Source organism: Bombina bombina, chromosome 4 (assembly GCF_027579735.1).
Source record: "Bombina bombina isolate aBomBom1 chromosome 4, aBomBom1.pri, whole genome shotgun sequence".
In the NCBI taxonomy this organism is placed as follows: domain Eukaryota; kingdom Metazoa; phylum Chordata; class Amphibia; order Anura; family Bombinatoridae; genus Bombina; species Bombina bombina.
In genome coordinates, this window is record NC_069502.1 from 972,530,209 (window position 1) to 972,548,011 (window position 17,803).

Sequence of the window (17,803 nt, forward strand, 5' to 3'; positions counted from 1 at the left end):
TTACCAAGCTTAGGTTCCTCCTGAAGCTTTGGTTCTGGAACCTCCAGAGTAGCAAGCACTTGCTTCAGCAAAAAGCGCAAGTTCTCTATCCTAAACCTAAAGTCAGGCTCCTCTGCAGCCGGAGGATGAGATGACACGGACTCCGACCAAGAAGAAGCCTCCTCCGAAGAGTCAGAGTGGGCCTCGTCATTGTATAACGCCTCTGATATTTCCATAGGCATAGACAACCCCTGGGCCGGGCCGCCATGATACGCCCTACGCTTGCGCTTAGCAGAACGTGGTAAGGCATGGATCACTTTCGATACCGCCGTTTGCAGTTGATCCGCAAAATCTGACGGCCAACTAATCTCTCCCGTAGGAGTAATGGTTGGGCCCTGGGGCGCTGCATGTGCACTTGGAGATGAAAGCAGGGAGGGTGGACAGCTCAGTAGTAACTAGACATCCCTTTATTTTTAGATGTCGCAACTTTATCGAGGCATGTGGAACATAGTTGAGCAGGCTGATCTACAAGCACCTCCTCACAATAAACACAGGAATGAGACTTTGTTAAAGAGGGAGTACCCTCCAACACATAAGAGTCCTCCATCACTTGCGCTTTTATTATGGACTAGATTGACCTAACAAACAGGCACCTTTATACCTCCAATGGCCGGAGCACTCACCACCTCCTATGACCCGGAATACAGAAACCGCTTTCTCTTCGGTGCCGCTGATCAACAGAGGAAGTGGAGACCGCCACACCCAGTCACATGGGATGTTTGCAGTACCGCTCCTACATGGCCACGCAAATACTCCCGAAAGTCAACCTGGAGTTCCACCACTGCCAGAGCCTTATCTCGCACATAACGCAGCAATCGCACAATAAACAATATCATGTATAAACCCCCCTGTTCAATAATCCCCTTACCAGGAATATAAACCCTTGATTTCATAAGATAAAAGTCGCCACACTGTGACCCTGTCTTCTGTGTTATCATTATGTATAAAAAAAAGAAACAATCTTACCAGAATCTAAGCTGTGGAACAGGAACACGGCCCTTCAAGTGTGACAGGTAGAAGCATCGCTCCTGACATGGACTTGAGTGCAGAAAGCAGGCAGTGAAACTCGTCCACACCGATTGCTTGTGGAGCTTGGTTTCGCAGAAAGACTCTCCCTGCATCTCCGGACCCTAACTTTTACCCAGGCTCTCACTGAGAGGCTGACAGGACTACTTAAAACTCCAGTCCCATTCCGAAGAGTACTACCCTCAATAAGAGACTACTCCAAATCTTCAGCACTTCTCTGCCATCCTCCTGTGACGAAAGGCAAAGAATGACTGGAGATGAGGGGAGTGGGGGAGGTATTTAAGCCTTTGGCTGGGGTGTCTTTGCCTCCTCCTGGTGGCCAGGTTCTGAATTCCCAAAAGTAATGAATGAAGCTGTGGACTCTCCTCCCCTTAGATGGAAACACATACAGAAATTTGACAACACAAAATCTGGATGAGATTCTTAGGAAGAATGAGAGTTTATTTTTACAAATAAAGTTTAGATTACAAACTGAAGAAAAAAAAAACTATATAAATCATGCATGTGGTTTCAAATCATTCAATTTGTTTATAAGTATTAGTAATAAGTATTGCTAGAACACCCAATAACAAAATGTAAAAAAGCCAGGTTTCCACAGAACACTGTCTAGAAAAAAAAACAGCAAAAACAATTAAACAAAATTAAAAAATATTTAAAAGCAAAACGTTTAAAAACTATATACCTGTATATATATATTTTATTTTATTTTTTTTAAATAAAAGAAAAAAATAAAGAAAAAAAAACAAACAATAAAATCTTTACCTGAAGTACCATATATTTTAATAAAACTTGCAAGAAAAAGCAGCTCTGATCTTCAGGAAGTTTTTCACCAGACACTGGTAAAAGAGGAGTGATCTCCTCAGGATAAACTTTACCTACAATACAAAATGAATTTTGCAAAATATTAAAAACTTAAATAAATGATAAAATATATACTAAAGCAGAGGTCATCAATTGTGGACCCCCAGATGTTTTGGAAATACAGAATTGATGACCCCTGTACTAAAGGCTCATAATGGTTAAATTATACTAACCATCAGGTAAATTAAAAGTGGGATTAATGAGTGTATCCAATGTGCACGGACCCCGTGATGACATAACTGCAGGAAAGCCGGGCACAAGACATGCAAATATCATCGCTTGTTCCTCTCCACAGTTAGTCTGAAGTGCTTGTAGCCAGAGTAAAAATAGTCTTATTCCTTCACATCGTATCTAGTAAAACAAAACACAAGCAGGTTTCAGTCTCAAAGTGAATAATTTCAACAATAGTGATCAATAAAAGTTATCTGCTCCCATTTTTAATTAGGACATGAAAAGAAAAAGAAAAAAAAGAACACTGGTAGAATGTTTTTTGTTTTGTTTGTTTTTTTAGATGTCTTTAGCAGCTAGTAGGACCTTTCTTAAAGGGACATTAAACTGCTGAGTACAACTACAATAGAATGGTTCTACTAACAATGCTATTGTTTTCCTCCTGTGGACATATCCGCCCCCTTGATTCGCCGATTGGCTATTACACTTGTGATGCAATTAGGCGGCGTGCACATTGAATTACGATTGGTGCCTCTCAATGGTGTATTATTATTTATTTAAAGTTAGGTATGTAGTCACTCGGTTTGTCTAACCTAATATTGAGAAAGGACCCATCTATGGTCTGAAACGCATCTATTGCAGTAGCACAATGTGTGTCTTTACCCCTGTCACCGACGTATCCTGATATTGGCCAGGAAACAGGGAGGTTTTGCACACAATGGTGTTATGTTTGTTTTAGTGGAATTGTCTTTGTCAGGACACTTTTTAACCTTATGTTTAAAACATAAATTATGCTTACCAGATAATTTCCTTTCCTTCTGTACAGCAACAATCCACAGCTGCCTTCCTTACTTGTGTTAAATACTGAACCTGGCCACCAGGAGGAGGCAAAGACACCCCAGCCAAAAGGCTTAAATACCTCCCCCACTTCCCTCATCCCCCAGTCATTCTGCTGAGGGAACAAGGAACAGTAGGAGAAATATCAGGGTGAAAAAGGTGCCAGAACAAGTTAAAATTTAGGGCCACCCATCGGAGAACACAGGCGGGAGCTGTGGACTCTCCCTGTACAAAAGGAAAGGAAATTATCTGGTAAGCATAATTTATGTTTTCCATCTTAATACAGGGAGAGTCCACAGCTGCATTCCTTACTTGTTACAAGCTCCAGAGGACACTGAATGCTAACGGGAGGGCAAAAAGGAGAGGCGGCCCCCATCTGAGGGCACCACAGCCTGCAAAACCCTTGCTCCCAAAGGCCGCTTCACCAGAAGCAAAAACTCATTAAAAATTTTGGAAAAAGAATGCAAGGAGGACTAGATAGCTGCCCTACAAATATGATCAATAGAGGCCTCATTTTAAAAGAACCAAGAGGATGTCACTGCTCTAGTAGAATGAGCCGTAATCCTCTGAGGAGGCTAGTGTCCCGCTGTCTCATAAAACAAGCAGATGATTCTGCTCAATTAAAAGATAAGGAAGTCGAAGTTGCTTTCTGAACCTTACACCTCCCAGATAGATAACAGAGGAAATAATCTGTCTATTCCTATGTAGCCTGAAGATAGAACTTCAAGACACGACTCCATATTATGGAACACCAGATAAGGAGGGTCACATTGCAAGGCCGCAATCTCATAGACTTCTGCACGCAGAAGCAATATTTAGTTGGAAAGGAATCTCCCAAGATAACAACTTAATGTCAACCTCATGCATAGGTACAAAAGTAGCCCGATGCAGAACCTTAAGAACAAGATCTAAGCTCCAAGGAGTAGCATCAGATCGACACACCGGCCTGATCGTAGTCAGAGCCCTAACCAAAAACTGTACGACCGGAAGCTCAATGAGCCTCTGTGTAGTAAAACAGACAGGGCCAAAACTGTCCCAACAAGGAACTAGCTAATAGGATTTTCTCCAGACCATCCTGGAGGAAGAAAAGAATCCTGGCAAACTAGAATAGTGTGTCAAGACGAATCACGCTCTTCACAGAGGAAGGGGGTCCTCCACACCTTATGATAGATGACGAGGAACTGGCTTACGCACTTGAAGGAGAGGACCATAACCTCTCAGAAAACCCTCTCTTGGCTAAGACTAAGCGTCATCTCGCAGTCCGGCTCAGAGAAATAAGATTTGATGAAGCAAAGGGGCCTTGTTCCAGCAGATCCCTGCAACAAGATAACCTTCCTGGAGGGGAAGACGACATCCCCACAAAACCGTGAGCCACGATCTTTGCGGCTGTAGCGGAGCAATCGGTATCCCTGACTCCTGCTCCTGCTAGGTTCGAGCCACCACTCGAGGAAGGAGTCATATGGCAGAAAAGAAAAATTGTATTGAACCTCCAAGGCACTGCTAATGCATCCATTAGCTCTGCCTGAGGATCCCTGAACCACGACCCATCTGTGGGTAACTTGGCATTGAAACGTGACGTCCTGAGACTCACATCCGGCGTGTCCCCCACCCCCACCCCAGTTACAAATATCCGAAAACCCCTCGGATGGAGACCATATCCCCAAATAAAGGGAATATCTGTAGAGAACATCAGTCCAGGATGCCAACACCCGGAGAGTGGATCGCTGACAGCGAGCAGTAGTGGGACTCCGCCCTCTACCAAACCCGAGATAACACCCTCATTGCTAGGGAGTCTCTCGTTCTGACTAGAATCTATAAACTGGGACTAACCCAGTAGTTTAAGCCCTCAGAGCAAAAAGATTGCCTGAAGATCCATAAAGTAAATTGGGAGGGAAACCTCCTGAGTCCACGCGCCCCATGCCCTCTTGGCACACTCTCACCATCCTGACGAACCTGTGATCGAAGTCAAAACCGCCCCGGATGATTCAAGAAAGATGTCCCTCAGGACAAGATCTGGACAAAGACACTAGAGAGTGATTCTCTCAACCAGTAGTCCAGCTAATTCTGTTAACACAGATGTGAAACAGTGCCACTATACTGCCTCAGCATACACCGAGCCTCAGCTGAGATGAGACCTAGCAAAAGGAATGATGTCCAAGATGGACCCCATGACAAATCATCACCACCCAACAAAGAGCCAGCAATGGCCAGAAGGAGGTCTGGAGGGCAGGACCTGATGAAGCTAACTCATAACTTCACAAGTCCGAAAGAAATGTCTCCATGTCTATGAAGACTAAAATTAGCATCCAGGAATCAACCTTGGTGCTTACACCAGAGAACTCTATCCCTGAGGATCGAGGAAGACCAACGAAATCCCTAATGGTCTTCTGTCAGACGAGACAATGGCAACTGAACCAGATCGTCTAGACAAGGGAAGCTACCACCAGATCTGAATTCTAACCGCAGCCAAAAGAAACTCTAGATTCCTAAAAGGCTCTAGAAGCAGTAGCGAGACCAAAACGGAAGTAACAAAGTACTGGAAGTATTGGTCCAGAAACGACAACCTTAGGAACCGGAAGTGTTCCCTGAGGTGGAATGAAAAGGTATGATATCCTTTCTCAAAAGTGGCCCCGCACTGCTCTTCCTGTACCAAGGGTAGAGCGGATCTTATAGTCTCCCCTCTGGAACGAGGATACATGACAAGCTTGCTTAAGTGCCTTAGGACCCAATAGGACGGAAGTTCCCTCCCTCTATGGGACCACAAAAACAACGGTCTGAATAATATCTCAAACCTCACTCTGTGATAGGCCCGGGACAATGACTCCAATGGAGAACAAAACCTGCACCCACCTGAAATGGCTTCACTCTCTCTGTCTGGAAGACAGGATCAAGAGAAGGAAAACTGCCCTGGAAGGCTGAGATTTGAAGCCAAGCTAAGACCTCTAGGACCCATGGATCCTGTACGTCCCTGAATCAAGCATCTGAAAAGAGCAAAGGTCAGTCCCCAACACGATCCAAGATAGGACCTTGAACTGGCCCTTCCTGCCAACCTAGGTTAGGCGGGCCTCTGCTCTGCTTGGACTTATTCCATGACTGAGTCGGCTTCCAAAATCACTTGGATTGTTCAGGTTTAGCGGAGATCTGAGGCTGGGCTTTAACCGCATTAAAAGAATAAAAGAAAGAAATTTGTCTCTCAGATTCGCTCTCTCATTAAAAGGTAAAATGTCAGAATAGCGGAACCAAGCAGAGGAAAGATTAGATTCAGAAGTCATATCTGTCAGAGTGATTCAAAGCCTGCACAAAACAAAACTGAAGCCCTAGCTTTGGGGCTAGTAATCTGCAAAACTCCCAAATCAAAGAATTATAAGCTCTAAGGCCTTAATTCTTTTTCTAAAAAAACATAATTTATGTAAGAACTTACCTGATAAATTCATTTCTTTCATATTAGCAAGAGTCCATGAGCTAGTGACGTATGGGATATACATTCCTACCAGGAGGGGCAAAGTTTCCCAAACCTCAAAATGCCTATAAATACACCCCTCACCACACCCACAAATCAGTTTAACGCATAGCCAAGAAGTGGGGTGATGAGAAAAAAGTGCGAAAGCATAAAAAATAAGGAATTGGAATAATTGTGCTTTATACAAAAAATCATAACCACCACAAAAAGGGTGGGCCTCATGGACTCTTGCTAATATGAAAGAAATGAATTTATCAGGTAAGTTCTTACATAAATTATGTTTTCTTTCATGTAATTAGCAAGAGTCCATGAGCTAGTGACGTATGGGATAATGACTACCCAAGATGTGGATCTTCCACGCAAGAGTCACTAGAGAGGGAGGGATAAAATAAAGACAGCCAATTCCGCTGAAAATAATCCACACCCAAAATAAAGTTTAAATCTTAGAATGAAAAAAACTGAAATTATAAGCAGAAGAATCAAACTGAAACAGCTGCCTGAAGTACTTTTCTACCAAAAACTGCTTCAGAAGAAGAAAACACATCAAAATGGTAGAATTTAGTAAAAGTATGCAAAGAAGACCGAGTTGCTGCTTTGCAAATCTGATCAACCGAAGCTTCATTCCTAAACGCCCAGGAGGTAGAAACTGACCTAGTAGAATGAGCTGTAATCCTTTGAGGCGGAGTTTTACCCGACTCGACATAAGCATGATGAATTAAAGATTTCAACCAAGATGCCAAAGAAATGGCAGAGGCCTTCTGACCTTTCCTAGAACCGGAAAAGATAACAAATAGACTAGAAGACTTTCGGAAATTCTTAGTAGCTTCAACATAATATTTCAAAGCTCTAACTACATCCAAAGAATGCAATGATCTCTCCTTAGAATTCTTAGGATTAGGACACAATGAAGGAACCACAATTTATCTACTAATGTTGTTAGAATTCACAACCTTAGGTAAAAATTTAAAAGAAGTTTGCAACACCGCCTTATCCTGATGAAAAATCAGAAAAGGAGACTCACAAGAAAGAGCAGATAATTCAGAAACTCTTCTAGCAGAAGAGATGGCCAAAAGAAACAAAACTTTCCAATAAAGTAATTTAATGTCTAATGAATGCATAGGTTCAAACGGAGGAGCTTGAAGAGCCCCCAGAACCAAATTCAAACTCCAAGGAGGAGAAATTGACTTAATAACAGGTTTTATACGAACCAAAGCTTGTACAAAACAATATCAGGAAGATTAGCAATCTTTCTGTGAAAAAGAACAGAAAGAGCAGAGATTTGTCCTTTCAAGGAACTTGCAGACAAACCTTTATCCAAACCATCCTGAAGAAACTGTAAAATTCTCGGAACTCTAAAAGAATGCCAGGAAAAATGATGAGAAAGACACCAAGAAATGTAAGTCTTCCAGACTCGATAATATATCTTACTAGATACAAATTTACGAGCCTGTAACATAGTATTAATCACAGTATCAAAGAAACCTCTTTGACTAAGAATCAAGCGTTCAATCTCCATACCTTTAAATGTAAGGATTTGAGATCCTGATGGCAAAAAGGACCTTGCGACAGAAGGTCTGGTCTTAACGGAAGAGTCCACGGTTGGCAAGAGGCCATCCGGACAAGATCCGCATACCAAAACCTGTGAGGCCATGCTGGAGCCACCAACAGAACAAACGAGCATTCCTTCAGAATCTTGGAGATTACTCTTGGAAGAAGAACTAGAGGCGGAAAGATATAGGCAGGATGATACTTCCAAGGAAGTGATAATGCATCCACTGCTTCCGCCTGAGGGTCCCTGGATCTGGACAGATACCTGGGAAGTTTCTTGTTTAGATGAGAAGCCATCAGATCTATTTCTGGAAGTCCCCACATTTGAACAATCTGAAGAAATACCTCTGGGTGAAGAGACCATTCGCCCGGATGTAACGTTTTGGCGACTGAGATAATCCGCTTCCCAATTGTCTATACCTGGGATATGAACCGCAGAAATTAGACAGGAGCTGGATTCCGCCCATACCAGTATTCGAGATACTTCTTTCATAGCCAGAGGACTGTGAGTCCCTCCTTGATGATTGATATATGCCACAGTTGTGACATTGTCTGTCTGAAAACAAATGAACGATTCTCTCTTTAGAAGAGGCCATGACTGAAGAGCTCTGAAAATTGCACGGAGTTCCAAAATATTGATTGGTAATCTCACCTAATGAGATTCCCAAACCCCTTGTGCTGTCAGAGACCCCCAAACAGCTCCCCAACCTGTCAGACTTGCATCTGTTGAAATTACAGTCCAGGTTGGAAGAACAAAAGAAGCCCCCTGAACTGAACGATGGTGATCTGTCCACCACGTCAGAGAGTGTCGAACAATCTGTTTTAAAGATATTAATTGAGATATCTTTGTGTAATCCCTGCACCACTGGTTCAGCATACAGAGCTGAAGAGGTCGCATGTGAAAACGAGCAAAGGGGATCGCGTCCGATGCAGCAGTCATAAGACCTAGAATTTACATGCATAAGGCTACCGAAGGGAATGATTGAGACTGAAGGTTTCGACAAGCTGAGATCAATTTTAGACGTCTCTTGTCTGTCAAAGACAGAGTCATGGACACTGAATCTATCTGTCTGAGGAATCAATTAACTTTTCGGAAAATTGATCCTCCAACCATGATCTTAAAGAAACAACACAAGTCGATTCGTATGAGATTCTGCTAAATGTGAAGACTGAGCAAGTACCAAGATATCGTCCAAATAAGGAAATACCACAATACCCTGTTCTCTGATTACAGACAGAAGGGCACCGAGAACCTTTGTAAAAATTCTTGGAGCTGTTGCTAGGCCAAACGGCAGAGCCACAAACTGGTAATGCTTGTCTAGGAAAGAGAATCTCAGAAACTGATAGTGATCTGAATGAATCGGAATATGCAGATATGCATCCTGTAAATCTATTGTGGACATATAATGCCCTTGCTGAACAAAAGGCAGGATAGTCCTTATAGTTACCATTTTGAATGTTGGTATCCTTACATAACGATTCAATATTTTTAGACCCAGAACTGGCCTGAAGGAAATCTCCTTCTTTGGTACAATGAAGAGATTTGAATAAAACCCCAGCCCCTGTTCCAGAACTGGAACTGGCATAATTACTCCAGCCAACACTAGATCTGAAACACATTTCAGAAATGCTTGAGCCTTCACTGGATTTACTGGGACACGGGAAAGAAAAAATCTCTTTGCAGGAGGCATTATCTTGAAGCCAATTCTGTACCCTTCTGAAACAATGTTCTGAATCCAAAGATTGTGAATTGAATTGATCCAAATTTCTTTGAAAAATCGTAATCTGCCCCCTACCAGCTGGGCTGGAATGAGGGCCGCACCTTCATGTGGACTTGGGAGCTGGCTTTGTTTTTCTAAAAGGCTTGGATTTATTCCAGACTGGAGATGGTTTCCAAACTGATACCGCTCCTGTGGGTGAAGGATCAGGCTTTTGTTCCTTATTATGACGAAAGGAACGAAAACGATTATTAGACCTAAATTTACCTTTAGATTTTTTATCCTGTGGTAAAAAAGTTCCTTTCCCTCCAGTAACAGTTGAGATAATAGAATCCAACTGAGAACCAAATAATTTATTGCCCTGGAAAGAAAGGGAAAGCAAAGTTGACTTAGAAGACATATCAGCATTCCAAGTTTTAAGCCATAAAGCTCTTCTAGCTAAAATAAGGGCACAGCTAGAGACATATACCTGACATCAACTCTAATGATATCAAAGATGGCATCACAAATAAAGTTATTAGCATGTTGAAGAAGATTAACAATGCTATGAGAATTATGATCTGTTACTTGTTGCGCTAAAGCTTCTAACCAAAAAGTTGAAGCTGCAGCAACATCCGCTAAAGATATAGCAGGTCTAAGAAGATTACCTGAACATAAGTAAGCTTTTCTTAGAAAGGATTCAATCTTCCTATCTAAGGATCCTTAAAGGAAGTACTATCTGCCGTAGGAATGGTAGTACGCTTAGCAAGAGTAGAGACAGCCCCATCAACCTTAGGGATTTTGTCCCAAAACTCTAATCTATCAGATGGCACAGGATATAATTGCTTAAAACGTTTAGGAGTAAATGAATTACCCAAATTATTCCATTCCCTGGAGATTACTTCAGAAATAGCATCAGGGACAGGAAAAACTTCTGGAATAACCACAGGAGATTTAAAAACCTTATTTAAACGTTTAGATTTAGTATCAAGAGGACCAGAATCCTCTATTTCTAATGCAATTAGACTTCTTTAAGTAAAGAACGAATAAATTCCATCTTGAATAAATATGAAGATTTATCAGCATCAATCTCTGAACAGAATCCTCTGAACCAGAGGAATCATTATCAGAATCAGAATGATGCTGTTCATTTAAAAATTCATCTGAAAAATGAGAAGTTTTAAAAGACCTTTTACGTTTACTAGAAGGAGGAATAACAGACATAGCCTTCTTAATGGATTTAGAAACAAAATCTCTTATGTTAACAGGAACACTGAGTATTAGATGTTGATGGAACAGCAACAGGTAATGTAACATTACTAAAGGAAATATTATCTGCATTAATAAGTTTGTCATGACATTCATTACAAACAACAGCTGGAGGAACAGATACCACAAGTTTACAGCAGATACACTTAACTTTGGTAGATCCAGCACCAGGCAGCGATTTTCCAGAAGTATCTTCTGACTCAGGGTCAATCTGGGACATCTTGCAATATGTAATAGAAAAAACAACATATAAAGCAAAATTGATCAAATTCTCTAAATGACAGTTTCAGGAATGGGAAAAAATGCCAGTGAACAAGCTTCTAGCAACCAGAAGCAATAAATAATGAGACTTAAATAATGTGGAGACAATAGTGACGCCCAAATTTTTTAGCGCCAAAAAAGACGCCCACATTATTTGGCGCCTAAATGCTTTTGGCGCCAAAAATGACGCCACATCCGGAACACCGACACTTTTGGCGCAAGAAAACGTAAAAAAAATGACGCAACTTCCGGCGACACGTATGACGCCGGAAACAGAAAAAAAAATTTGCGCCAAAAAAACTCCGCGCCAAGAATGACGCAATAAAATGAAGCATTTTCAGCCCCCGCGAGCCTAACAGCCCACAGGGAAAAAGTCAAATTTTAAGGTAAGAAAAAAATTGATTTATTCATATGCATTATCCCAAATATGAAACTGACTGTCTGAAATAAGGAACATTGAACATCCTGAGTCAAGGCAAATAAATGTTTGAACACATATATTTAGAACTTATATAAAAGTGCCCAACCATAGCTTAGAGTGTCACAGAAAAATAAGACTTACTTACCCCAGGACACTCATCTACATGGAGTAGAAAGCCAAACCAGTACTGAAACGAGAATCAGTAGAGGTAATGGTATATATAAGAGTATATCGTCGATCTGAAAAGGGAGGTAAGAGATGAATCTCTACGACCGATAACAGAGAACCTATGAAATAGACCCCGTAGAAGGAGATCATTGAATTCAAATAGGCAATACTCTCCTCACATCCCTCTGACATTCACTGCACACTGAGAGGAAAACCGGGCTCCAACCTGCTGCGGAGCGCATATCAACGTAGAATCTAGCAGAAACTTACTTCACCACCTCCATAGGAGGCAAAGTTTGTAAAACTGATTTGTGGGTGTGGTGAGGGGTGTATTTATAGGCATTTTGAGGTTTGGGAAACTTTGCCCCTCCTGGTAGGAATGTATATCCCATACGTCACTAGCTCATGGACTCTTGCTAATTACATGAAAAAAATTGAGGGATAATCACCTTGAATCGAGACAGACGCTTCATTAGGAAGTCTCCAGAAACTGGAACAATCTAAGTCGTCAGTATATAAATATCCCAGGTGACGAAACATCTTCTGAAAAGGAGTTTCCTTTAATAACCAAGAGCTCTAGGAATAAACTATCCTTAAACGGAACAGCAAAATGATTGACAAACTCACAAAAAGTGTTAGCCAAATAGGGATGGGTAACGACACAACCCCCCTATAGAGCCTGGAACTTGGAATCTTAAAAATAAATAGATGAAAAGGAAGAGGATCTCCATCCTTCCCCACCCGCCTTAATCAAATTTGCCATCTGATTTAGTGTTCTGAGATTCGACTGGTAGATCAGTACTAGGAATCTCTAATATCGCCAAAACTTCTCTTATAAGTAAGCACAGGCGTGCTACTCTAAATCTAAATCCTCCTCTCCCGGAGAAGTAGAAGCAGCAGGCTTCGACCCAAAAGGTCCGTACTCTGAAGCCTCAGAGAGAACCGCATCCCCAGATGACTGATCGGATACAATCGTCACCTCACACGATGCTCCCTGGGCAGAAGTGCATGGATTAACTCTACGTTTGTGCGTAGCAGTACTAGGCAAAGCAGCTAAGGCCGCAAACATCGCCAGACGAAACTGCGTAGTAACGTCAGGTGAAAAAAGGCCCCCTTCAGGTGGAGGATTATTGGAGCAAGGGGAAGCTGCATATGAAGGATCAGATGACTGTAGGGGACACACCTCACAGGACGAAGAGTACTCAGAGGCAGAAGGCTCAGTGGCATCTAACATCTTAACATTGGTTGATGAAAACACCCAGTTGCGGAATATGGAACACAATTGAGAGGGCTCGACTACCCGGGCCTCCTCAATATACATAGGTATCAAATTCTATTGTAGAGGGGACCCCCCAAAAAAAAAAATCTGAATCCTCCATAACTAGGTAACCTTATTGAAATCAAAGAAACAACCGGCACCTATACCCCCAATGGCTGGGGCACTCACCACCTCCTATGACCCAGACAGTATAGAGAAAACTCTCTCCTCTCCATAGTCACTCGGTCAGGAATAGGAAATGGAAACCGTGACCACTCCCGGTCACACGGTGCACAATGCAGGACTGCCCCTGCTAAGGAAATGTGTGCCAAGCCTAATAAAAACTGTGCAGCTCCATAAAAAAGTAACCTGTACAATCCCTATCAGCCTATAAGCCCAAAACATCTCACATATAAAGCAGCAGAAATCAAATAATCATATTTGTTTAACACCCCACTGTTAAACAATCCCCCTCAGGAGATATTAACCCTTGATTCCATAAAGATAAAGGAGTCTCACTGTGACCCTGTCTTCTAGCAGTAACATATGTGTAAAAAAAATGAAACTATCTTACCGGAAACTATGCCGTGGAACAGAAAAACGGTACTTCAAGTGTGACAGACTGTAGCATCGCTTCTGACATGGACTTGAGTGATGAAAAGCAGGCAGTGAAACTCGTCAACACTGATTGCTTAGGAGCTGTTAATGAGTCTGGATGGTTTCGCAGAAAGACTCTCCCTGCATCTCCAGACTCTAACTTTCATCAATGCTCTCACTGAGAGGCTGACAAGAATACTTAAAACTCCAGTCCCATATCGAAGGGTAGATACCCTTCCTAAGGAACTACTCGAAATCTTCTGAAACTTCTCTGCCAACCTCCTGTGACGAAAGGCAAAGAATGACTGGGGGATGAGGGAAGTGGGGGAGGTATTTAAGCCTTTGACTGGGGTGTCTTTGCCTCCTCCTGGGGGCCAGGTTCAGTATTTCCCACAAGTAAGGAATGCAGCTGTGGACTCACCCTGTATTAAGAAGGAAAAGTTAAATTTTTAACTATTACTCTCCTTACAAGTACTAGTGAAGCTCTGCATCTTCACATTGGGTGCTGCCATCTTGGAGCTTATATTTGTTATTTAACTTTAAAACTGTGCAAAGAATTTAAGCTGCACATTAGGGAGACATGCACCAACCACAAGAAGCGTTCTGTGTCTATCCTCTGTGACTTTGGATGCCGCAAGCCACAGCTGATCCCAAGGAGTTCCCACAGCACGATACTGTCTGCAGCGGATTGGAGGTCCTGTGGTGACGTTACCTGCCTGGGGGTGTCTGTCGGGCGACTCTCAACGGTCCCGACTTGCGGTATAAGGCACGCTGATTGTGCCGCTTACTATGTGAGTGTTCACTCTAGGGGGGGCTCTTCTCTGCATTCTTCTCCCTTGTTCAAACGATACTGTTTTATGGTTTTGGCGCCTCTCTTCTTCCATTTTTCACGCAGCCAGGATTCCATCGGGATTTCCTTTGGGAGTGCAGCCACATATCCAAGCATACCGGAACGGACTGATTATACATCAGCGCACCTCTTGAGGATTGTGGATTCTCTTTTTGCAAAGAATTGAACAGTTATTATGTTATTATGTGAGATAAACTGAAGTGAAAAGGTGCAGCTGTCAAAAAGCAGATCTGTGAAAGTGAACTGCTCCTATCACAGGATGCAACAATTCGTGAGCTACAAGATGACGGTGCACAGTATAAAACGCAGAGCTTTACCAAATAGATTCTGTAAGGAGTTAAAATTAGAGAATGGTTTTAAAGGGACAGTCTAGTCACAATTAATCTTTCATGATTCCAATAGGGCATGCAATTTTAAACAATTTTCCAATTTACTTTTGTCATCAAATTTGCTTTGTTCTCTTGGTATTCTTTGTTGAAAGCTAAACCTAGGTAGGCTCATAAGCTAATTTCTAAGCCGTTGAAGGTCACCTATTACCTCACTGCATTTTGACAGTTTTTCACAGATAGAAAGTGCAAGTTTATGCGTGTCAAATATGAGTCAGCACTGATTGGCTAACATGCAAGTCTGTCAAAAGAACTGAAATAAGCGAGCAGTCTGCAGAAACTTAGATACAAGGCAATCAGAGGTAAAAAGGGATTATCAATCTTTTTAAACAACACAAATTCTAGAGTAGACTGGCCCATTAAAGAGAGCTGCAGGTACAGGAGGCAAAACAATAGCATGGTGAGTAGTAAATATGCTATTGTAGCTGTACCCAGCAGTTTAAAGTGCCATAAAACAGGTTGAGATCTGTGAATATCCTAAAATGGCTAATTAATTTAAAATAGTTTGCATAAAAAAAATTATTAAAATTGCTGGCAAGTATTTTAAATAATTTTCAAAAATAAGCAAAATTAATTACATAGCTAAACTGCCTGGAGCAGCTAACTCCACCCCTCTTATCAGTGTTTAGTCACTTGCAGGTAAAGTAATTAAAGTACATATTATTATATTCTGTCTCTATCCCAACTTGTTTTATGTCCCTTTAATGTTTCTATAGAGCAACAGAAGTAGCTATGAAATCTACGGCATTCGTCCTAAAAACATAATTTATGCTTACCTGATAAATTCCTTTCTCCTGTAGTGTGATCAGTCCACGGGTCATCATTACTTCTGGGATATTACTCCTCCCCAACAGGAAGTGCAAGAGGATTCACCCAGCAGAGCTGCCATATAGCTCCTCCCCTCTACGTCACCTCCAGTCATTCGACCAAGGACCAACGAGAAAGGAGAAGCCAAAGGGTGTAGTGGTGACTGGAGTATAATTTAAAAAATATTTACCTTGCCGTAAAAAACAGGGCGGGCCGTGGACTGATCACACTACAGGAGAAAGGAATTTATCAGGTAAGCATAAATTATGTTTTATCCTGTTAAGTGTGATCAGTCCACGGGTCATCATTACTTCTGGGATACAATACCAAAGCAAAAGTACACGGATGACGGGAGGGACAGGCAGGATCTTTATACAGAAGGAACCACTGCCTGAAGAACCTTTCTCCCAAAAAATAGCCTCCGAAGAAGCAAAAGTGTCAAATTTGTAAAATTTGGAAAAAGTATGAAGCGAAGACCAAGTTGCAGCCTTGCAAATCTGTTCACAGAGGCCTCATTCTTAAAGGCCCAAGTGGAAGCCACAGCTCTAGTGGAATGAGCTGTAATTCTTTCAGGAGGCTGCTGTCCAGCAGTCTCATAAGCTAAACGTATTATGCTATGAAGCCAAAAAGAGAGAGAGGTAGCAGAAGCTTTTTGACCTCTCCTCTGACCAGAGTAAACGACAAACAGGGAAGACGTTTGTCGAAAATCTTTAGTTGCCTATAAATAAAATTTTAGGGCACGAACTACATCCAGATTGTGCAGAAGTCGTTCCTTCCTTGAAGAAGGATTTGGACACAAGGATGGAACAACAATCTCTTGATTGATATTCCTGTTAGTGACTACCTTAGGTAAGAACCCAGGTTTAGTACGCAGAACTACCTTATCCGAGTGAAAATCAAATAAGGAGAATCACAATGTAAGGCTGATAACTCAGAGACTCTTCGAGCGAGGAAATAGCCATTAAAAATAGAACTTTCCAAGATAACAACTTTATATCAATGGAATGAAGGGGTTCAAACGGAAACGCCCTGTAAAACGTTAAGAACAAGGTTTAAACTCCATGGTGGAGCAACAGTTTTAAACACAGGCTTAATCCTGGCCAAAGCCTGTACAAAAAGCCTGAACGTCTGGAACTTCTGACAGACGTTTGTGCAACAGAATGGACAGAGCTGAGATCTGTCCCTTTAAGGAACTAGCGGATAAACCCTTTTCTAAACCTTCTTGTAGAAAAGACAATATCCTAGGAATCCTAACCTTACTCCAAGAGTAACCTTTGGATTCGCACCAATATAGGTATTTACGCCATATTTTATGGTAAATCTTTCTGGTAACAGGCTTCCTAGCCTGTATTAAGGTATCAATAACTGACTCAGAAAAACCACGTTTTGATAAAATCAAGCGTTCAATTTCCAAGCAGTCAGCTTCAGAGAAGTTAGATTTTGATGTTTGAAAGGACCCTGTATCAGAAGGTCCTGTTTCAGAGGTAGAGACCAAGGTGGACAGGACGACATGTCCACCAGATCTGCATACCAAGTCCTGCGTGGCCATGCAGGCGCTATTAGAATCACTGATGCTCTCTCCTGTTTGATTCTGGCAATCAATCGAGGAAGCATCGGGAAAGGTGGAAACACATAAGCCATCCTGAAGGTCCAAGGTGCTGTCAAGGCATCTATCAGGACCGCTCCCGGATCCACTGGATCTGGACCCGTAACGAGGAAGCTTGGCGTTCTGTCGAGACGCCATGAGATCTATCTCTGGTTTGCCCCAATGTCGAAGTATTTGGGCAAAGACCTCCGGATGAAGTTCCCACTCCCCCGGATGAAAAGTCTGACGACTTAAAAATCCGCCTCCCAGTTCTCCACTCCCGGGATGTGGATTGCTGACAGGTGGCAAGAGTGAGGACTCTGCCCAGCGAATTATCTTTGATACTTCCCATCATTGCTAGGGAGCTTCTTGTCCCTCCCTGATGGTTGATGTAGGCTACAGTCGTGATGTTGTCCGACTGAAACCTGATGAACCCCCGAGTTGTCAACTGGGGCCAAGCCAGAAGGGCATTGAGAACTGCTCTCAATTCCAGAATGTTTATTGGTAGGAGACTCTCCTCCTGATTCCATTGTCCCTGAGCCTTCAGAGAATTCCAGACAGCGCC

At 42.2% G+C, this 17,803-nt stretch overlaps 1 protein-coding gene across 2 annotated transcripts in view; it reads right to left on the reverse strand.

Moving 5' to 3' along the window:
• Positions 1 to 17,803, reverse strand: part of RALGAPA2 (Ral GTPase activating protein catalytic subunit alpha 2) — a 1,332,894-nt gene that overhangs the window by 1,089,482 nt on the left and 225,609 nt on the right. For both annotated transcript variants that reach the window (XM_053712011.1, XM_053712010.1), the window contains exons 6-7: positions 2,100 to 2,277; positions 1,828 to 1,940 (exon numbers count right to left, since the gene is read on the reverse strand). In XM_053712011.1, the coding sequence (XP_053567986.1) occupies positions 1,828 to 1,940; positions 2,100 to 2,277 (291 nt within the window). The remainder of the gene's footprint in view (positions 1 to 1,827; positions 1,941 to 2,099; positions 2,278 to 17,803) is intronic.